This window comes from Glycine max, chromosome 14 (assembly GCF_000004515.6).
Source record: "Glycine max cultivar Williams 82 chromosome 14, Glycine_max_v4.0, whole genome shotgun sequence".
In the NCBI taxonomy this organism is placed as follows: Eukaryota; Viridiplantae; Streptophyta; class Magnoliopsida; order Fabales; family Fabaceae; genus Glycine; species Glycine max.
In genome coordinates, this window is record NC_038250.2 from 7,272,179 (window position 1) to 7,295,217 (window position 23,039).

At 32.5% G+C, this 23,039-nt stretch overlaps 2 protein-coding genes across 3 annotated transcripts; one reads left to right on the top strand and one right to left on the bottom strand.

Moving 5' to 3' along the window:
• Positions 1-3,216: 3,216 nt before the first annotated feature.
• LOC100785871 (NAC domain-containing protein 71) lies at positions 3,217-6,886 on the bottom strand. 2 transcript variants are annotated; one of them, XR_417909.4, is made up of 4 exons: positions 6,136-6,886; positions 5,567-5,845; positions 4,057-4,384; positions 3,217-3,970 (listed from the first exon to the last, which is right to left on the bottom strand). XR_417909.4 is itself a non-coding variant. In XM_003545270.5 (3 exons), the coding sequence occupies exons 1-3, from the start codon at positions 6,574-6,576 to the stop codon at positions 4,268-4,270; spliced, it is 837 nt and encodes a 278-aa protein (XP_003545318.1). In that variant the 5' UTR covers positions 6,577-6,886; the 3' UTR covers positions 3,217-4,267. The 2 variants fall into 2 exon arrangements, 1 of the variants encoding a protein (XP_003545318.1); XM_003545270.5 differs by having other exon boundaries at positions 3,217-4,384.
• A 7,914-nt stretch (positions 6,887-14,800) lies between these two features.
• On the top strand, positions 14,801-20,275 carry LOC100786384 (uncharacterized). The gene is made up of 7 exons (XM_006595912.4): positions 14,801-16,097; positions 16,229-16,335; positions 16,439-16,515; positions 16,593-16,659; positions 18,810-18,900; positions 18,984-19,043; positions 19,250-20,275. Exons 1-7 carry the CDS (start codon positions 15,279-15,281, stop codon positions 19,904-19,906), a joined length of 1,878 nt encoding a protein of 625 aa, XP_006595975.1. The 5' UTR covers positions 14,801-15,278; the 3' UTR covers positions 19,907-20,275.
• The last annotated feature ends 2,764 nt before the right edge of the window (positions 20,276-23,039 follow it).

Sequence of the window (23,039 nt, forward strand, 5' to 3'; positions counted from 1 at the left end):
ATTTATTTTCATTAGTAATGTTAGTTTTATTTATTTCCATTGATTGTGTATTCCATTTGTGTCTATATACACGCGCGTTATTAAAATGGTCTAGTTAACTTAGTTATAGTATATGTAAATTATTATAAAAGGTCTAGTTAACTTAGTTTACCAACTAATAAAAAGTAATTTTAAATATAACTTTAAATATAATTAAAATAAAGAAGTTGAAAAGGGTGTAGAAAAAAATAAATTAAACAAAAAATGGACATCATGAGTAGAGGTCATAGAAAAAAATAAATTAAACAAAAAATGGACATTATTCGTTATCTAAGATTCTTATTTTATATAACGTACTAATATTTTTAAATTCTCTTATAATTACTATTTTTTCTCCTATACTAATCATCATGTAAAAAAATGTATTATAAAATAGTTAGTATTTTAATTTTTAATATAATACTAATTATTTTTTTATTTATATTCTTTATAATATTAATGATATGATTAATTATAAAAATAAAAAATAAATTAATGATGATAATATTAATTTTATAAAATTATTATTATCTTTTATCTATTTATTGATTTTTATTAATATGTATAAAATAACCTTAAACAATAATTATAATGGGACTGAGTAAGTATTTTAATATCATCTTCTAAAAAAATTTATTCTAAAAAAATATATTATAAAATTAATTATTTATAATAAATCAATATTTATAAATATATTATAATTAATAAAATAAATATCTTTAAATGTATAAATTATATTTTAAATTTTTAATAAACAATTACGGATCAAGTTGATCCGTAAGCTTATTACAGATCAACTTGATCCGAAAGCTGGCGTCTCACTCTTATGGATCAACTTGATCCGAAAGTTATGGATCAACTTGATCTGGAAGTTACGGATCAAGTTGATCCGGAAGTCTCTTACAGATCAAATTGATCCATAAGTCTCTTACCGATCAAGTTGATCCGTAAGTCTCTTACGAATCAATGTACGGATCAACTTGATCTGCAAGAGGAAAAATTAGCAGGGACAATTTTGTCATTTTTAAATAATGTTGGGTGCACTCAGCAACACTCTAACCTTTTTTAATGGGTTTTTTTTGGCTTAAAAAAAGTTTAGATTAAGGAAAGAAGCCCCCTTGTACGCCCTTTTTCAAAAGTATAATAAAACTCATTAAATAGGTTTAAAAACCTATTTTTAAAGAGACTAATAAGACTAAACTTATAGTAAAATCTCCCCTCTCAACCATTCAAACCAACGTTGATAGCAACGTTAAGCGTTTAAATACAACAGATACAAATATCGTACCATTACATTACAAATTTGTTTCTTGTACACCCATAGAATGAATGGACAAATATGTGGTTCCCTTCCCTTCCCTTTCCTCCTCCCAGCCAACATCTTCCACAGCCGCCACCGCTACCTAACCACAGCACCACCAGATCTGCCACCCAATAACCACCCATTGCGTCCAACGTCGGCACCGCCACCCACAAACTACACGGAGTCCAGGAAGTGTAAAACGAGACAACATTTTGAAAAGTCCTTTATGCAATGTTTGATTTTTTTTTACTATTTCAGTAGAATTGCCCAATTCTTGAAAGGAGTTTTCAGAATGTTGTTGCATTTTACACTTCTCATGTTTCGACGCCATGCATGTCTTCTTCCCATGCAGTCTACGGTGTTGGGTGGTGGTTTTTGTGTGTACCAATTGTGTTGGATGGTTGCGTGGAGGTGGAACACGGTGGTGTTGGGTAGCTGGATGGAGGGGTTCTATTGTTCGTTTGATTTTTTTTTTAGGTGCAGGAAGCAATTGTCTGCTATTTGTTGATAATTTTAACATTAAACTACAATGCCTCTAAACAACATTTGAAAGAGGAAACACCAAAATGACATGAGAGGACGATCACAAATAAACAAAAATAAAAAGTTAGGAGGCTAGCTAATATTCTTCACCAAAATTACAGGACGGGTATAAGAACCTGGAAATACGAGGCAACCACCCTGATTTGTTGGCTTTCTTGGGAAACACAACAGACCACATATCAAACTTGAGATATATCGATTACTAAAGCCAGTAAGCCACTACTCAAGCATGAGAGCATTTCTCTTGAATTGAATCTAACTTAAAATTTCTGGCAATCTATAATTATTGTTGTTTTTACTTCTTCATTTTTTGTATGGCAAAAACCTTGTATCCTTACTGTGAATTGGACCCGTGAACAACTTTGGCAGAGTGGTCGTTAAGTAAGAACAATATTATATAGAAGCCACTACAGCCTTGTATTTCTACTTTCGTACACATGTAAATACTAAAAAAACGGTCCAGTGGGATGGCCTGACGGATCAAACTATCATTGGCATAATTCACGAAAATAAGCTTATCAATCTATTCACAACGACGATACTTTTTGGCATAGCATCGACCCACCCAACAAAAAAATTATTTCTGCATAGGTGGTGCCAAACTTAGCAGGCGCACGCAACGCCCAATGCTTTGGATAAAAGAAAGAATAACTGCTGCAAAATTATAAATCGTTGGTCCAAACATCCAAGTATGCCCAAAATTATGACATCTTTACTGAAGAAGCTCAAAGATACTACTATGTTCGAATTTAAATAAATCACATTTAGGGAGAAACGGATCTCAGGAACCATTTCTGAAACCTTTGAATGCGACTTGAAGTTAAAGCATATAGAGCACATCACAAACCAAGTATGAACTTCCAAATGTCAGTATATTAAATTGCACATTTCAAAGCACAACAGATATAAACTACACAGTTTCCATATACACACAAGCTAACAACAGACTCTTTACAATATACGCCATGGATAAAAATTTTGTCAGACCCACTAAAAAGAGTCATAATTTTTAAGTGGGACCAATATTAAATTCACTGAAGGTGTTGCTAGCATTGCTCACACACATAATAATGTCATAGACACAGCAAAAAAAACAGGATTTGATAGATAAATGATCATTGATGCATTGATATCTAGTTTTCAGAACTTATTCATAGCACACGCACTGCCTAAAAAAAAACATAGCACATAAAAAAATAAAAAAGGAATGCAATGGCTTTAAAAAACAGAATAGTTATACCTCACATGTAGCAATAAAATGAAACCAGTTACATAATATACATGTAAAAATGCAGTAAGCAAGTGGAAATCCTCCCCCAAAATACCAATACACAAACATAGTTTGATACAACTAGTCCAAACCCATGCCCAAAGGCATAAGCATCATTGTTATTAACAACAACTACACAAATCCAAATGTCCAAAACCACCATCCATATATATGGCACGGTACCAGATTGCAGAATATATAGTGGACCTTGTTTGGATAAGCTTTTCTATAAGCACTAATAGGAGAAGAAAATTAAAAAGAAAAAGCTTCTCCATAAGCTAATGAGTAGAAGCTTTCTCATATTACTTCTCCAAAAGCTAATTTTTAACCTATGCATAAACTAGTTTTAGTTTATGAACTAGTTTTAGTTTATGGAGAAGCTTATTTCATTTTTTCTTTTATTTTCTTCTCTCATAAGTATTTATGGAGAGATTTATCCAAACAAAAATACCATGAAGAACATAAAATTAGTCAGCTTAACCTCAAAAGTACAAAGAAGGTTAAGTCAATTCATAAACTCTCATTATGTTGTAACACTTACAATTTGGAATTCATCTGATTTGCCTCCTGAACAAGATTGGAAAATGAAAGTAGCACAAACAGTAACGAATAGGTCTTGCTACTATAGTGGAGAGAGGAAATTCTGATGGTCCCACAAATGCTAATAAAATTTAAACATGAATAGGTCGATCAAGGGAACAATGAAAGCATGAAGTACGGTGAAGTTGCTCATAGAATACTAGAGTAAATCGCATATTCCAATTACCAATACCAATATTTAACTCTAACTCTATCCCTCTGGAGCCAATTGCCCTGCAGTAGGCACAGGAGAAAATCTGCATTCCCAAAACAAAGAAGATCTGCTGAATATTTCCTCAAGTAGGGCTCAAGAGAGTAACATACAAAGATCTATAGTAACTACCTTAACATGTGAAGTGACCATTCCATGACATTTGCCTCAACCCCATCCGACAGTATGTTTCTTCATTTGAGTAGAATAATAGCTACTCATTATCATAAATCTTTCTCCCCATTAGCTGGGTCAATAATCCATTCTGAATACAATTGTTTCAGGTGATAAATATTCCTCAGAGCAGTATTAGAATTCACATTATCTCTTAAAGCCAATCAATTCATGCAATATCATTCAATTCTATGAAATCCTCCTCTTGAATGGAAAGCATAAGTTGCTGAGATGTCATAGCTTCTACAAACAATGCACTGCCACTGGGAAGTCCAGAAAGCCTTTCCTGAACATGATTACCACAATAGCAAACAAAACAATTTAATGCTTAAGCAACACTTTCTTTTCTCAACTATAAAATGAAAAAACTGAAAAGGTGCAAGGGTAAAAGAATATGCTAAAACTGAATGAATGAATAAATAAATAGGTTTTAAGCAATGCTGGAATAACAAGTAACAATGTTAACTATTCAATTGCCAGATGTAGAGCTTTCTGCTAACTAGTAAATGAGTTTTCCACCTTCAGAAAAGTAGAATATGACTATAAATATATATAAAATGAAACACATGTACGTGTTTCCAGTTTCCAAGTGCATAGATACACAGCGAAATTTTAGTGACTTACTATGACGGAAGAATTAAAGGCTTAATTAAGATGTTACATCCAACAGAAAAAGTTATATCACTAGTAAAATATGCATGCAAATGCAATCTAAAAACACCATCACATGAATGAGTTCAAAACTTTCCAAATTTAAAAGAAAAAAGTAGTTGCAACAAACATTTTGACTGACTCCCAGTATTGATAACCCAAATTCTGAATAAAATTTTCAGGTTTGCAATTGACAACTGCAAAACAAAAAAAGAATCAAATGAATGCAATGGAACTATCTGGCTTCACACACAAAACACCAACCCACAAAGCCTTCCCAGCAGTATCTCAAAGTGTCAAACATAGATGCAGCACGATAAATGAAATACAAACAAGCAGCAGCAACGGTTTCTTACTGAGGAAGTATTTAACACAGACAAAATCATAGAACACATAATAATATGAAAAGGAATGGTTCAATTCTATTCTCCACAGTCCCACCTCTTTTATAAAAGCCAAAATGTTCCACATACAATATGCCAAACATAAAAATAAAGGACAAAACATAAATGCAGACCCTTAGGTACTTTAGGTGTAGTTCTCTAACCAGAATTAGATTTTCACCTTGCTAATCTGTTTGATAGAAGTTTGCATTAAAAATTAGTAAAGGTCACCAATTGAGATAAAACTCCAATTTTGATTGAAGAACAATACCAACAACACCTAAGAAACCACATCTAAGTTTTGCCTTGAAATAAAACCATATGATATGTTCCTGTGTCTCATTCTAACATTTATCATGTATGATAAGCATCCTAAGTCATGCAACTTGCAGAAACAAAAGACAAACAGATCAAATCAGAGTTAAATATCATACCGGCTGACTTCCAGGAGCAACTGAAACAGGTGCAGCTGGATCACCATGCTCACCACCACACCTAATTGGATTCTCAGCAATCTCATTCTCTCTATTAACAAAGCCATCATCGCACACCTTAGCTTCAACAACATCACTTTCGGCACATCCATCACACTGAACACCAACCTGACGCACCGCCACCCCAACGCTCTCCTCAGCACAACAACTCAGACCAATCTCCGACGGACTATTCTGATGAGGAGGCTTACTCACCACACGGCAAAGCACGAATGAAGCCTGCACACAAAAATAACATTAGTTACACATTAATTAATTAACACCAAGTTTGAAATATCAATTAACTTGATTTTAGGCAAAATGTTTACATATTTAGTTGTAGATTGAGGAATTAATTACAGTTTCAAAATCTGTTTCCGAGTTTGAACAATTTAACTTTTGCGTACTTACTTAACATCCAAACATTAAACTAGTCACATTTCAACCAAATTTCAGCAAACGCTCATCCAAAAACACACACTAATTGTTACACGAATTCGTGTTATTTGAATCAATCGGTGAATCCGTACCAGAACGCGGTCAACTAATGCATATTCGTACAAAATCCAATCGGTTCTGGCAGCGTTTTTCAGGGAATTGCCGACGTAGAAGACGAAACGCGTCATCGTGGCCAAAACGACGTCGTCGCGGTTGTCGCAAATATCCCGAACCCTTCCCTTTCGGAGCCAGAACCCGCTTTTCACCTTTCTTTTTCTGTTTCTGCGTTTCGTCTCTTTAGCGTAACAAAACCAATGCTTCTTCCTCCCTTTGTAACCGTACGAAAAGCACGCAGCGTCCGGTAATTCGAAGGGGTCGTGATCGTAGAGGTCAAGTTCTCTGATCAAATCAGAACCGTAGAAACCCTCCTCCCGGTTCTCGTTCTTCTTGGTTAAGTAATAACCGACGAGAACCTCTTCGGAAGGGTAGAACCGGTAACCGGGAGGAAGTGCAGCATGCGCGCGGTCTTCCATTAATCATAAGAGTGAGAAACTGAGAATGGGAGAGTCTTAGGGTTTTTGGAGGATTTTAGGAGAATGGGAGAAAGAGCGAAAAGAAGGAGAGTGAGTGTGGCTTTGTAGTGAGAAAAATGAGAAATGAAATGAGAGAATCGTGTTTTGCAAGCTTTGTCACTCTCCCGCCGGTGACTGTGAGTGTGGGACATGGCGCGTTTTAATTGGCTGTGACGACGCCATTGTGTTGGTCACGATGGAGAGCTGGGTAATGGAATCATTGGGTGATGAGTGGCGGAAACCATCGTGGGGAATGTCTCTGCAGAGCACGTGGTCAAAGCCTTCTCGGATTTTTTCCTTAGGCCAAATAGTATGATGCAGGGACCAATTGTTTCTCAAAAATATGATAAATTAATTTTTATGTTAAATTTATAAAATTATATTATTTAAGAATTAATTTGATGATAAATTTATTTTTAAATTAGTTTCACATTAAATTATAAATTTTAAAAATTAATTTATTATTAAATTATCTATAAAACTTATTTATTATATTTATATATTTAATAATTAAATTTAAATTTTTCATCTTTAAAAATTAATTTGTCGATACACGAAATTTGGATGTTTTCTTTCTCGTCATTCGGACAGTGGGGACGAATATGGTACGGGCTGGGCGCTTGCAGGTGTAGGGTACTGGCCAATGATGGATGGAATTGTATGGACACGTGTCAGGTGGACGGAGAGTGCCGCTTGTTCTGCGACATAGCTTAGCATTTTGTGCTCGCGTTGCCGCGTTGCGTGCGTGTCTGTTTCTCTTAGTTAAGTCCAACAACTTTACTAATTAATTAATAATTAATAATGTAATATTCCTTTATTAAAAAACAATAATGTAATATTCCTTTGCACCAAAATGGGAAATAACCACTCTGCAAAATGAAATAATTTATTATTTTAATCGAATTAAAAATGAGAAATAAGGTTATAATATGATAGTATAAAAAGTTTTACATCATTATCTAATCACAATTTATTATATATGATAAATTTATTAAATTTTTAAAATAATTATATTAAAGTAATTTAAACAATAATTTATGATTAAATGACAATATAAAATTATTTTTACCATAATATATGGACATTAAACTAATTAAAAATACAAAAATATGAATTTAATTGATAAATATCTAAAATTACATAATAGAAAAATATTTAACATTTTTTCTGTATTTATATGGTTAGAACTTCGAAACTTGTCCGTCACAAAAGAAATAACATGATAAAATTTAATATTTATTGCTTTGAGAAAATATTTTCTATGCTTACTTTTAATAATAAAATTCATGTTAATTATGAATACATATTAATGAATAATAAAATATCGGCTTATTTAATTTACCTGACAAAAATAATTGAATGTGGCTATGTTGGATAAAACTATCTTATAAGCTGATTCAAAGCTTATAAGTTGTAACTTACGAGTTGAAAAATTAAAAACTAATTAATTTAACTAAAAATATTTGATAAAATTAATTGATAAATATCAAAATAACGTAAAATGACATATTTAATATTTTTACATTGAATTTATTTCTAATAACTTATATTTTAAAAAAGTTGGGTGATAATTTTAAAATTTTGTATTATAAGAGAATGGTCAAGATTTGGTGATTTTACTCATTGTTTAAACTCAATTTTTCTTTTCTTAAAAAAAGTTAAATTAAATTAAATTAATTTTATTAGAATTATATTGTTTTAAATCATTTTTTGACATTTAAATGCTTTATTAATATTATTATTTAAAAACAAAAATAAAATTTTTTTTCTTTATAATTCTCTTAAACATTATTTTTTTATTTATGCAAAAATAACTTGGATCTATATATTTCTCACTTGCATAATTATGAAACATGGTATAAATTAGATCTTCTATTTAAAACTAATCATATATATTTGGAATTCTGTTTACATTAGGTTATATAATTATAAAAAAATTGACAAATAATTGTAAAGTTAATATGATTTAAAAAATTTCTAACATTAAGGAACGACGCGATGATAAAAATTAATCAATTGACTGACATGTGTGTAAAAATAATAAATTAGATAAGAGAAGTTATTCAAACAATAAAAAAATATAAAAGGATTTTTAAATTGAATAAAAGTATAAAACAAAATTTTAAATAAAATAATAAGGATAAAATTGAAAACAATAAAAACTAGTAGCTTTTAAGCTAACTTATTTTTCATAAGTTATCTCAAGTAGCTTATTAATAAGTCACTTCAGATAGCTTATGGAAAATAAGCTCGTGTATCAAACAAAATTGTTTTGGATAAAGTAACTTATAACCTCCTCAAAAGCCTTATTAATACCTTTTTATTTATTGATCTATTCATCTATTTAATTATTTATTTAGTTTCAGCATAGTTTTCTTTTGTCTTTGCACCTTTTTCTTTTCATTTTAAAGTGGACAAATGAACATAGTGAGGAAGCATTAAATTCTTTTGTTTGTTATCCTGGTAATCAAGTTTTGGAAAGGCTTTTTGAACTTCATAGTGGAGGTGCATTAGAGGAGGATTTCCAAATTGAATGATATTGCATGAATTTAATTATGTAAGAGCTAAAGTAGATTTCAATCCTGCTCTTAGGTGTATTTATCACTTAAAACAATTATATCTTACAACGAATTTATTCATGTAGTATCATTCAATTATATGAAATTCTCCTTTATAGCATCAAAGACATATGTTGCTAAGATGTCACATATTCAATGAACAATGGCTACAAGTTCAAACACAAAAATATATGTTTTTCATTCTAGAGGAGGATTTGTGAATTGAATGATATTGCATGAATTCAATGGATGCGGGAGAGATCCATTGCATTGCTAACATTCCCATTCTGACCTTTTTCTTTGGTTGTTCATCATCTCCTTCTTCTTCCATAGTCAATCGTCCTCTCTTAAGATTTTGTGCACCATCAGTGTTTATAGGTCTAATGTCTAGATTTAGACCAACAATTCCATCAAAAAGTGATATATACTTTTCATAATTTGGTTCTTCACCAAACTTCAAATTCACAATATACTCCAAAAATTGTCGAAAAGGTGACGAATTGGTTCACTTGCCAATCCATCAACACCCTTTCCTTGCATGGAGACAAGGATATTTATAACATGATATTGGGGAGCTGCTATGCAAGCACCACTTGCCGATAAAGGACAAAGGATAATAGAAAGCATGATAACAGAAACACACTACAAGAATGCACTACTTCTAACGTGCAATACTACCCCTAGCACTAGGTCCCTAACAAAATTGTTCCCTTAACACCATGCTTTAACAGAATACACTAACAAACATAATCCTCTAGGTGAGTTATCATCTTCCTCTTCCTATCATTCCCCGACCCATCAAAAATGTTATGGGGTGATTTTTTTGGGATAGCATTGCACCCATGCCGAACCCTGATGCATCTGTCTCCAGGGTAAATGGTTTAGTGAAATTTGGTAAACATAGCACGGGGGCGGTGCTGACTGCCTCTTGCAAAGCTTGAAAGGCTAACAAGGTCTTTGGTGACCAAACGAGTTGTTCTTTGGTTAAGAGATGAATCAGAGGGGCTACGATGGTACCATAGCCTTTGATGAAGTGTCTATAAAAATCGACGAGGCCCAAGAAACCCTAAATAGCTCTAAGGGAGGTGGGGCGTGACTATTGTTGAATGGCAAGGACCTTATTAGGAAAAGGCTGAACACCGGAAGCGGAGACCACATGGCCCAAGTATTCAATTTGTTGTTGGGCTATACAACATTTAAATAACATTTAGTGCTTTCATTGAGCTCCAATGGCGGACAACGAACCTTCCTCAGACCGCCTCGAGGCCGTTATTGCCAAACTCGCTATAGCTCAACTCCACTCCACTGTGATCCTAGCCTCCATGGTCTCCAAACTCGATGTCATTCTCCTGAAATTGCATATCCTGGTGACCAACCAACCTTCCTCATATTTCCCTTCTACAAAGTCACCATTAATATACAAATCTATGGACTCTGCAACGATAACAACATTGGTGGCACAACCCCGCACAGAAACCATACTGTCAATGTCTCTAGAGAAGCAGTTGTCGACACCACTCGCTCCAATGCCATTGCGACCAGTATTGGCGCCAGAGTTCTTGTCAAAAATGCCTCTTTTGGTGATGAAACCAGTTACAGTGTAAGTATTTTGTTGTTATCTCGACCAACATCGACGTTGGAGTTCTCGTCAAAGATGCCTCCTCTAGTGACGAAACAAGTTGCGACGCGAGCAATTTTGTCAGAGGTATTTTGACACCGTCGTATTTGCCTTGGTAAGCTATCGCCACCTCTATGATGTGCTCTTCGACCCTGTCTTTGGCAGCACCGTTGGCCTTCAAATTGTCGAGGTAGTCAGAGTCGTCTAGGAACCAACACCAAGAACGCACTTAAGCGTTAGGTTCCTTGTGCGAGTGTTATCGAAGAGAAAGAAGTGATGGAAGCCATGAATATTACAAAGGGTATTATTTCGGCCCCATGTTTGTTGTTGTTATTAACACAACTTGAAATTATTTCCAATACTAGCCTGCCACCCATCACTATACCTCTCACCTTTTTGACCAACTATCTTTGTCCTTTGCTTTTCCATTTTTTGTTTTTTTCTCTTTATTCTTCATCTCAATAGTTGCTTTCAATCCTCCACTCACCATTTGACACGTCAATTCCCTTAGCCAATCCCACTTTCATGTTTTTTTTCAATGTAACCCACACTCTTCAATGCCCATCAATTTTCCAAAGTCCTAGCTACATCACTCCATACCCACTTTAATTTGATACCACGTTCCACATGCACTTAGAAGTGTCTTTTCATTCCTCCTACACCTTTTCTATAAAAAAAAGGGATCATTTTTTCATGTCATGCAGTACACCTAAGATGTCTACTAGGTTGGTAGCCCAAACAACAATCAACTTTATCAAGCAATGTCAACTACACGGACCTTGCTATTATTGTAGTATGTCAAAATAATATATATAATATATATATAATATATATATATATATATATATATATATATATATATATATATATAATTCAGTAAAATTAATTTACTTAAAAAAAAGTCCAAGTCTCACACACCTTTACACTAATTCCCAAGCCCAATTCTCAAACTTTATTTTAATTTTTGCAATCCAATTACTTTGATATTTTTGTTATAAATTCATATCCTATTGTCGAAGTCTCTTCAAGCCATGGTTTGAAGTCCCAATACCTTGAGGACAAGGTGTTTTTGATGGATCATGGAATGTTAGGAAGCAAGCCCTTAACCCTCAACGCGCTACTGAAGATACCCATTAGTGTGGACTACATCTAGCCAAATCCGTTAGAAGCGCTTAGCTGACAGGCCTTCATTGGTGGAAGCATATCATGTTGTCTGCTGCTTGTCTCCTTCTTCGCGTGCCATGCATTCTGTTCATACATCCCACTACTTTTTGTTATTCCTTTCATATATTTCCTTTATTTCATCATTGTATGAAGCTTATAAATAATGCTTAGTTTGTATTGAGAAGTAAGCAGAAAATTAATACAAGTTTTTTTCTTCTTAAGAATTGTTGTTACTGGGAATCTGTGGAAAGAAAAATGGAAGGTTGATACAGTGCCAAATGTTGACATCTCATTTGACGGGCATGCCATAATATACTTTTGTCCATTTGAATCTTATTAGACGTGGTATTCAAGTATGAAGGAGGAGGAATCAGTTACTCATGTACTACCTAGTTGTGATGGAGTTCAGAGACTGTGCAAGGTCTGGGTCCAACACAGGTGTTCGACCAAGCCCACAAGCCATAAACTTTGTAGGTTGGATAAGTGACATCATATCTCAAAGAGACGAAGATTTTTCTGCTATAATTTTTGAAATGGTGTGGGTTATCTGGAAAATGAGAAATTTGTGGGTATTCTCAAATAAAGAACAAAATATACATGCTACAAAGTGATGGACATGACATAGGGACTGGGAACATATAAGAGACAGGAAAAACTAAAGAATAGCAGAACACTATTAGTGTTGAAGCCTTATGGTTGGCAAGCTAGCAAACTTAGCTTTTGACTTTCATGATTGTGAATGTATGTGTACAAAGTTTTTGAGTATACAGGTTTTGATGATGCCAAAATATAAGCACACAAGATTGCTTTAAGAATAATTCAAAGTTAAGCTAATACAATTGCTTCAATATGAATTCAAGATCAAGCAAACAAAGATCAATAGAAAGATAATGCTTAGTTTATGTGTTAAAAGAATCTCACATTGGTTGATAAGTTTTGGCCTCATCAATTGCTTTTCAAATACTTTTATCAGTTCAAAAATAAATGTTTTTACACTAGTAATCGATTACCAGGAACTATAATCGATTACCAGAGACAAATTGCAAATGGGCTTTTAAAAAAGGATTTTGAATTTTAAAATCTTGTAATTGATTATCAACTGTTTGTAATCGATTACTAGTAACAAATCTTCAGAAAATAATTTTGAAAAGTCATGACCCTTCAAAAACATAATTGTGTAATCGATTACCAGTGAAAGAATTTTGAAAAATATTTTGAAAAAACACATCTTCAAAATGGTTTTTGAATAGCCACCAAGGGCCTATAAATATGTGTTTGTTCTTAAAAAATATTTAGAGTTTTTCAATCAAAACATTAAGTGACAAATTCTCTCAAAACAAATAATTGGCCAAACACTTACAAATCAATTAAGAATTCTTCTAAGATCTTCTACTTGTATTATCATCTCTAAAAGAGAGAAATCCTTCTGTACAATTTTATAAATTTTGTTATGATCAGGAGACTGATCGTCTCATGACTTGTGAAAATCCTGAGCACAAGGGAGAGTGATCCCAATGTGTGTTTAAAAGTTGTAAAGAGTTTACAAAATTAGTGGAAAATCTTAAGTGGGTTGCTTGAAGATTGGACGTAGGCATGAGGAGTGACCGAATTAGGATAAAATGAGTTTGCATTTCTCTCTTCCCTTATCTTGATTATTTTATTGCACATGTTTTTATCTTGCATACTTAAAGAACATTGTTGAAATAATTTGAATCTTCATTTTCATCTTCAATATTCTGAACCTATCATTTTAAAAAAGGAATTAGAACTTGTTGATTGGAAATTTTTTAAAACTTAATTCATCTCCCCTCTTAAGTTATTGAGGCCACTTGTCCAACAATGATATGTACTTGTTGGATGATGCTACTAACCAAGTCATGGCATTGATGGCATTTCTGTTTCTCAATGGCAATGTTTACCTCAAAAAATTTCATATAAGGTAGCTATAAGAAATGGTATAAGACCCCAAGAAGTGTTCAAGCTAACCAAACTAGTTGAGGAAACCTTTCCAAACCATGATTTCACAAATAAAAGAATTCGTAGTCCTCTTTTAAAACTGGTAGGGAAGAAAAAGTTTTACATAAGTAAATTTTCCTTCTCCCTAGAATTTGTTGTCTTAAATTTTTAATCAATCTAAATTCCCATATATCTTTCCATGCCTACTTGCTTATTCACAAATCTCTTGTCATTTATTTCCTTTCTTCTTTTTCTACTAAGTGATAATTCTAATTTGATTTATCATTTTTAGCTCAGACTCAAGACTTTGATATTTTGGTAACATCTAGAGTGTGTTTGATTTGTTAAAAAATAAATAAAATAAGACTAAATAAGTCACCGAGTCACCTGATAACTTTTTGTATTATATGTTATTTGATGGTCGATGCATATTATAAATAATTTTTATGTTATATCTTGTTTGATGTGTTTATGTACTAGACAAAATAATATAAATTTTATTATAATACTTTTTGTATTGTGTGATGTTTGATTTGTATTAAGAAAAAATATAGAAATTTTTTTGAACTTTTTAAATTATTTTATTATTTAACATATAATTTATTATCATGTAATATTTCGATTAATATTACTTCTTAACTAATCAAATTTTTTCACTTCTTCGATGTCTACTGTCTCTTTTGTTCAGCACCATCGGTCACCGTAATGGAAGTAATTTTTTAACAACTCAAATTCCCATTATAATACTAGAAACATGTTATTATGTTGTTTTTTAATTCTCTAGTGTTCATGCTATTAATGCTGGTTGTCCTTTTTAATTTCTTTATTGTCCTTTATATCCTCATTGTTAAACTTATTAAATAAACCGCCGCGAAGCTGGCCGTGACGTGGATCCTGAGCCCGTGGCGCATCAATCACCGTTTTGATGTTCATCACCCTCGTCACGGGAGTGAAAAGGGTATGCTTGGAAAAGAAATTCAATTTATAAAAATGTTGACAGATGTCATTTTTTAATTGAGTCGGACCCTTTCTTTCGGAGGCTCAAGCATCATTTTCCTTTTCCTTTGCCCTAGAAGTTCATTTTTCATGCGCGGTTCAGTTGAGGAACATAAAAGCAGAGGAAGTTCATTCCAATTTCCAATTGCCGCTCAAGCATTTTGGAGCTTCAAAATCAAATGGGGTTTGCCCAAACATTCGATTTTCTGGGTAAAGTCTCGGTCTTTCGCTTCCTCTGACTGTGTACTTGTTGCTGTGGCCAGGTTAAGAGTTCTAGAATTCTATTACTTACTTACTCTTCACATTCCTAAACTGAGTTTATTTGACACTTTGGAGTATATAGATTTCTTGAGTTTGTTTATGTTCACATCATGTCTAACAATACCAACTCCTCCTCCTCAAAAACTCAACCCACTTTCTTGAATCCTCCTAATCCTAACCCCCAACATTTCTCGAAAAGCAATGGTGTGGGCAATCACCAAGGCCAAAACTTGATGCCCCCTTTTATGCAGCCACCCATGAATGCAGCACCTTTCATGAATGCTGCAAATCACAATCATTTTCCCTTGCATATGCCTCATATGGGTTTGCCTGGTCATCAACAGGGTCAACCACATGTGGGGGGTTTAGGTCCCCAAAACAGTGTTGGCAATGCCAATTACAACAATCCAATGTTTCCTCCTGTTCAGGGACAAGTCATGCAGAATCAAGCTCAATTCAATTTGTCTCCACTCCAGGGACAATTTTTAGCACAAAGTATTCTCAACATGCTTCAGCAGCCCAACATGAATATGAGTATGCCAAATGGCCAGTTTTGTGGCCCTTACCTTATGCAGAATATGAATCCGCAGTTACCTATGCAAATGCCAAACCCTTCTCAGGGGGTTCCGTATGGTATGCATCCTGGTTCCTGCCCCATGTTCGGGTTTCCAAACCAAGTGCCTCAGGCTATGGTCCCTCAGAATTCAATGTTTTCCACAAATCCCCAGTTAGGTTTTGTGCCCGGAAATCAGGTCCGGCCACAGATTGACCCAAACGAGAAAAACCTTAATCCACCAAACGTTAGTGCAAATTCTTTTGTATCATCATCCCCTTTTTCGTCTCAGCAGTTACAAGGGAATACTTCTGGATCACTTAATCCTAATTTGGCTCACACAAATAACTCTCAACCTCCTGCATTTATGAAACAGGTACTTAAAACTGAAGTGTTTCTGTCTTTTCAATGTGTATTAGCAGAGTTTGTTATTCTACTACACGTAGATACTATTATACAAGAAGCCGTGGCTAATATATTTACTGCAAATCACATTAATTGCTGCAGGAAAAACCTAATAGCAATATTAAAACTAATGTTCCAAACTCTAATTGGAAAGGATCACCTAGCAAAAACTTCAAAAATAAACCAAATCGAGGGGGGTTTCAAGCAGGGTATGCTATTTTCTTCTCTTTTGTTACTCTTGGTTATTTGGGTTAACAATTGATCACTTACCTGTTTTTCCTGCGAGTTACAATTGTTGTCCTGTTCCTTTAGATTCCAGAAGTCGAAATTTCATGATGTCAACAATGGAAAGAAGGGAAGTGGGTTTCCTATAGAACATAATGGCAAAGGTTTGAACTTTTCTAACTTGTTACCAAGACAAAAACATTTTTTTCTGTGGTTAGACTAATGCTTGTGGCAAAAACAGGGCCTAACAGTGGGAGGGGAGGACACTATGGTTTAAAACCAAAGGAACATAAGCAGCAACCAGAAAGGTAGCTTCAGCTTGACTTTCTGATCCTTTCTTATCTGGTCCCAGTCTATCACCTGCTAGCAGTCCTTAGACTCAACTTCTTTTAATTGTCTTTGTTTCATAATGATAACATGCAACAAGATGCTGATTAAATAGTCCTTTGTTTATTGGCTGCTTCCTGGAAATGAAGGCTATTTTACATTGCTGTTTCTAGAGTCCTAAATATGATGCTAGTAGACATCATCTGAATTTAATATTTGAAAATGTTATTTGAATAACAATGATTTACATCAGAAAGGTAAAACAATTTTTATTGAAACTTTTGCAACTCTGTTAGAAGTTTAGGCATATGAATATATTATCCTCAATTCTGTGCCCAAATGTTCAGTTTTCTAGATTGTCATTAGTCATTACATATGGGAAATAGAGAATAATTCAACTCTATATTTTACCCTGATTTGTAACCAGCTTTCATAAAATCAGTAATTTACTCAACTATATTTTAGCTAAAGCTAGTGTAGCAATGTAAAAAGATTTGACATTTAAGCTTGTTGAATAGGAAACTATTTGAGTTCATTTGAATTTTGAACTATGAGATCAAGCATGGTGATCAAAAAACATCTGAGACTGAAAATACTGTATGAACATAATGGTGACCATAAAGCCATGTTAGAGATCCAAAATTGTATCCACCAGTTGCCTCCTTGCCATAGAATGAGACTTTATAGGTCATTCTTTGAACACCCTCTGAAAATACAAGTTTATTGGGGATGACCTTCACAACCAATCACTCAGGTGCACACACTTTTTCAGTGTGTGGCATTAAGGGATCCAAAATTGTAACTGTTCTTGGAAAACCTTTGCTTTCTCTTGCTTTTTAAGTGTTATTAATCTTATTGAAATTGATGGGTATTTGATGTTGGAGAAAAGGTCTTCATAGGTGTTCTTTGGGCAGTTAAAGTTAGTCATAGACATTGATCTTATGTTTTTCTTTGAATAGCCATAATAACTAAGGATCTGAGATAATCTTCCACATATGCTTCAAAGACTAAGCCAGGGTTGAGAGCTCATAGTGGATTAATTTCCCCAACTCCCATTTTATGTGAGTTGGTGAAGTAGTTTGAGCTGTTAGTAAGAGGCTTTCTCAAGTTGTTTTAGCTTGTAGCTAAAGAATGGAAGAGGAAGAGAACCACATAAGTGTCACTTCTCTCTTGCTATCACACATATCCTTGAAAGACTAGAAAAAAAGGTGTTTGGTCTAGAACCTGTTGTCATCAATGCTGATATGATTTGGTCATTGAAGGACTCCATTTTTTCATGTCTGATTTAATAATGAGTGCCACTGCACCTGTCACATGTGGGCAAGCCATAGATGTAGCAGATTTTATGCCAAACAAGGATGGTTTTTTCCCAACTGGATCACTTCCTGGTTCATTACTTTTAGGAATCATGGCAGCCAAAATGCCAGTCCTGGCACCATCACATCCAGCTGGACAACAAATTTGCCCTAATGTGAAAGAAAAATTGAGTGCATTGTTCTCAAGATGCTTATGCAATTAAAGTTCATGGATAAATGGATACAGCATGTTGGAACACAGGGCATCAAAATACCTTGAGAATGTTTTCTGTTAGGCTTGGAGGACCTCTATATCTAGTAATTTCTGTTGGAAGAGTTGTTGCAGTTGGGTTCTTGTAATGGAGACATGATAGACTGAGCATACACCTAGCATATTATTTTTCAACTTTTACATTTGTCATGAACATGAATATGTTTTGTGTGTGTGTAATTATTATTTGAGTCAATTTGAATTTTAAACTATGAGATCAACCATGCAGTATTTAAAAAACATCTCTGATTCTATATAATTAAAGCACCTTGCCTCTCTTCGACATATTGACTCAATAAGGTTGTGACCTATCACAATTTTGGTGCAAAAACGTGCAATTTTTTTGTTCAAATAGATATCTTCCAGAATTCAGATAACCATCTAAATGAAAACTTAGATTTCTTTTTGGTGTTATTTTTAGAAATTATATTTGCTTTCTTGTAGATTTTTGTTTCATCTTTTCTCTATTGAATAATTACATTTCTTAATCTTTTAGTTTCACAGCTTATTCTGTTATACTGAAAATATCTTAACTCTAATCCTGATTTTGTGTATGAATGGTTAGATCCTTGTCTGTGACTTACACTGTGCAAGAGATCCAACAGTGGCGTGAAGCACGGAAAAAGAATCATCCTTTCAATAACAACATTCAGAAGGTTTTAAACAAACTGATCTACCTACTGCTTTTGTTTATCAGATGTTATTGTCTAATAATCAATTCCTGAATCACTACCTACAGAAGCACAGTGAACACCCAAAAGACAGGAAGGCCATTAATAGGGAGGTCTTACAAAGAGAGGTATTCTTATTTGAGGGATGTTATTAGCATATAACACCTCCCAATTAATATTTTTATGCTACCAAATTTAATTTTGTTGTTCAATAGAGAGCTAAGCAAATACAATTATTTTAGCATGAAATATAAGTGCTGACAAATAAATGTTTCTTTGACTCAGCTAATAGTATTCCAAATCATTGATGTAGTGTATATAATTGTCTTTGCAGCTCAAGGAGGTGTTAGCGAAGCAAGCTGAATTGGGAGTTGAAGTTGCTGAAATACCATCATACTACTTGAAGAATTCTGACAATCAAGCTCTTCAGAGTGAAGGGAAAAACAAATTTACTGACAAAAGAAAATTCCAAAACAAGTTCAACAAGAAATCAGACAGAAAAGGTAGGTTCGCCAAGAGGCAGAAGTTTGATGACAAAGATTTTTCAGAAAGCCCCTCTTTGAAGAAGAGGAAGCCTACATTATTGCAGAAACTCCTGAGTTCAGATGTAAAGAGGGATAAGAGCCACCTGATTCAGGTTTTCAGGTTCATGGTAATGAATTCTTTCTTCAAACATTGTCTTGATAAGCCGCTGAGATATCCGTTGGTCGTGGTTAAAGAAAAGGGGTCTGAAGTTGATGGTGAAGAAAAATACTTGCACACCGGAAAAGATGTTCTTAAAGGAGGGAATGAGGAAACAGTTCAAAAAATTGTGACCTTCAATAATGATAATAGCCATGATTGTGAAGATGAAGATAGTGATGATGACGAGAATGATTCTATTGTTGATAATAATCTTCATAAAGATCCTTCTTCCTTGGTTAAAAGACAGTGTGATAGTGGCGAAGGAATTGGGAAATTTGATGAAGAGGAGGGAGAAATTATAGAATGAAATTCCAAGGTTGCTCTCTCTATTTTTGCAGCAAAGTTTTTTAATACTGTGATGGTAACATTTTCTGTTAAATCAATTTTTGTTTCTATCGTTGTTTTACTAGTATACATATGATGTTACAGTAAATATTTTTTTCAGCGAAGCTTTTGAATACTAATAGTTATACTTGGGCAGGGCACGTCTTAGATTAGGGACAGTTTAATTATAATATTAATAGATGTTTTGACGCTGTGACATGCCTCAATGTTATATTAGGATTTCTCTCAGAACTTGTATTTGCCACTTATTAAAGAAGCAACAACCATGCCGATGGGTTTTTCCTATTTGCGCATTTGAATGAATTTTTCACATCCATGTTTTTATTGATTATTTGTATGATTTTTCTGTCCATTTTCTCATTCATTTGTATGATTTTTTTTTCTTATTCATTTGAATAATTTCTCTGTTCCCTTATTCCACGTATTTGTATGTTTTTCCCCACTCATTTAAGTGTTTCTTTTTCACTAATTTTTGCCTATTTTTTAGTTTTTTCCCCGCTCATTTGAAGGATTTTTTCTAATTATTTACACAGTATTCCTCCTGCTAATTTGACTACTTTTTTATACTAAATTTTCCACCCATTATTTCCAGCTTATTTTCCTCACCTATTGGCATGATTTTTTTTAGGTTGACAAAATGGATTGATCGGATAAATTTAAATTGGGATCAAAATGTATCATATCAAAATAATCTATTAATCCATTTTAATTCATTAAAAATTTATTTATAAAATCTAATCCATCGATGATTCATTTGATAAAAACTCATCTATTAACATTTTTTTCATGAATATGTATCTAACTCATCCATAAAAATAATGTATTTTAAAAATTAATAATATTTTTAAAATAATAACAATTTTGATTAAGGTCAACTAAAACTAACTCGATTGGTGTGGATAAAAAATTATTCTAGTTGACTTTGATAAAAAAATAGTCTTGATTAATGTTGATCAAAAAATTGCCCTAACGCAATCGATGTTGGCGAAAATTTTGCCTTGTTAACATCGGTAAAAAATTGTACAAGTTGATGTCAGTTGAGAAATAGTTTCAATTGACATTAATTAAAAATGATCCTGGTTGACTTCGACCAAAAAATAATCTTATGTGACATCAATCGTAAAATTGTGTCCAGCAAAATCATCTAAAAATTATTCATGTTGACTTTGATTGAAAAACAACCTTGACTAAAAAATATAATTTTAAAACTTTAAAATAAATTTTTTGAACAAATTTCAAAAAATAAACTTAAGAGCAATTTAAATATGAAAAAAGTGTATTGAATCAATTTTGATCCATTAAGTCAATTGGAAAATTCATTAGATTTTGAGAAATAGTGGATGAATCATTAACCATCTAGAAAATCAATGGATGCATTGGATCCAATCCATTTGATTTTTGTTGTTGTTTGTAACGGATGAATTTCCTTGAGTGAAATGATGGATAAATGGATTGATTTGCCACCTTTACTTGTAATAACTTAATTTTTAGCAATACTTGTATAGTTGCATTATGTAGCAAAATATGCAAAATATTATAGCGCGTCAAACTTTACTCAGTGTTCTTTGTTTTGATGCCATTGGAATAAAGTTTATTTTATTATAACAAAATAAAGAAAATTTCAAATAAAAAACTTGATAATTAACAAGGTTAAATATACAACATTTTTTTTTACTATTTACAAAATAAAAGCAATTTATAAACAAGTGATTGATTCGAATAATAATAAACTATGTCATTTGTGCAAGTAATAAATGGTTTAAATATTTCTCTTATCTTATGTTTATGGAAAACTTGGTTGGATTGGAATACCACCTTTGAGTGAAAATCTTTTGAAGGAATTAGTCTCATTTAATTATTTGAAAATACTCTTTCCAATTATGTGTATAAAAAATAAAAGCAATTTTATTTTGAGTGATGATATTTATCTCAGTCACTCTCATACTATTCATTTTCATGTCATTCTTTTCTTTCTATCTCTCTCTACTTTTTTCCATCACATGGTTTCTAGCCCATTTTCACGAACCATACAAGAGTTTAACTCAAGGGAACTTCTAGTATAACAGGAAAATGTCGATTTTGTCCTTTCGTAAGCCTCATACGGATTGACAATCGGTAAGCCTCTTATAGATTGTCAATCCGTATTAACGTTATTAGCACAACACTCTAACCAATTGAGCTAATAGATCAATTATATTATATAATAATTAATGTCGTTATATATAATACTAAAATTTCTAATATATATTTAATGCATATGTAAATTTATATAATAAATTTTTTGATAATTAATTTGTTTACATATAAAAATTGTAAATAAAAATCATAGGTTTAATAAAAATTTACATATGTAAAAAAATACCAAATTTATTTAATTATGAATTGTTGTAATAAACATCTAAATACATCACTCAATTAAATATCATATTTGTTTAATTTTCAATCACTATAATAAACATCCAAATACATCATTCAATTAAATATAAAATTTATTTAACTATTAATTAGTGTAATAAACATCTAAATACAATATCCAATTAAATATCAATTTTTTTAATTATCAAATTTTGTAAATAAAATAATGTATAAAAAAAATTATAATAAAAAAAATTCAAAACATATGGATTGGCAATCCGTATGGTTTATACGGATCGACAATCCGTATGGTTCATACGGATTGACAATCCGTATGGTTTATACGGATCGACAATCCGTATGATTCATACAATGAAGTTCTGTGGTTTTTCGTTACCGAAGAAGAAGAAATGAGTATTAAAAAAATTCAAAACATACAGATTGTCAATCCGTATATTTTGATTTTTTTAAATTATATTTTTTTTATACATGATTTTATTTACACAATTTGATAATTAAAAAAAATTGATATTTAATTGGATGTTGTATTTAGATGTTTATTACAATAATTAATAGTTAAATAAATTTGATATTTAATTGAATGATGTATTCAGATGTTTAATACAGTGATCGAAAATTAAATAAATATGATATTTAATTGAATGATATATTTAGATGTTTATTACAACAATTCATAATTAAATAAATTTGGTATTTTTTTTTACATATGTAAATTTTTA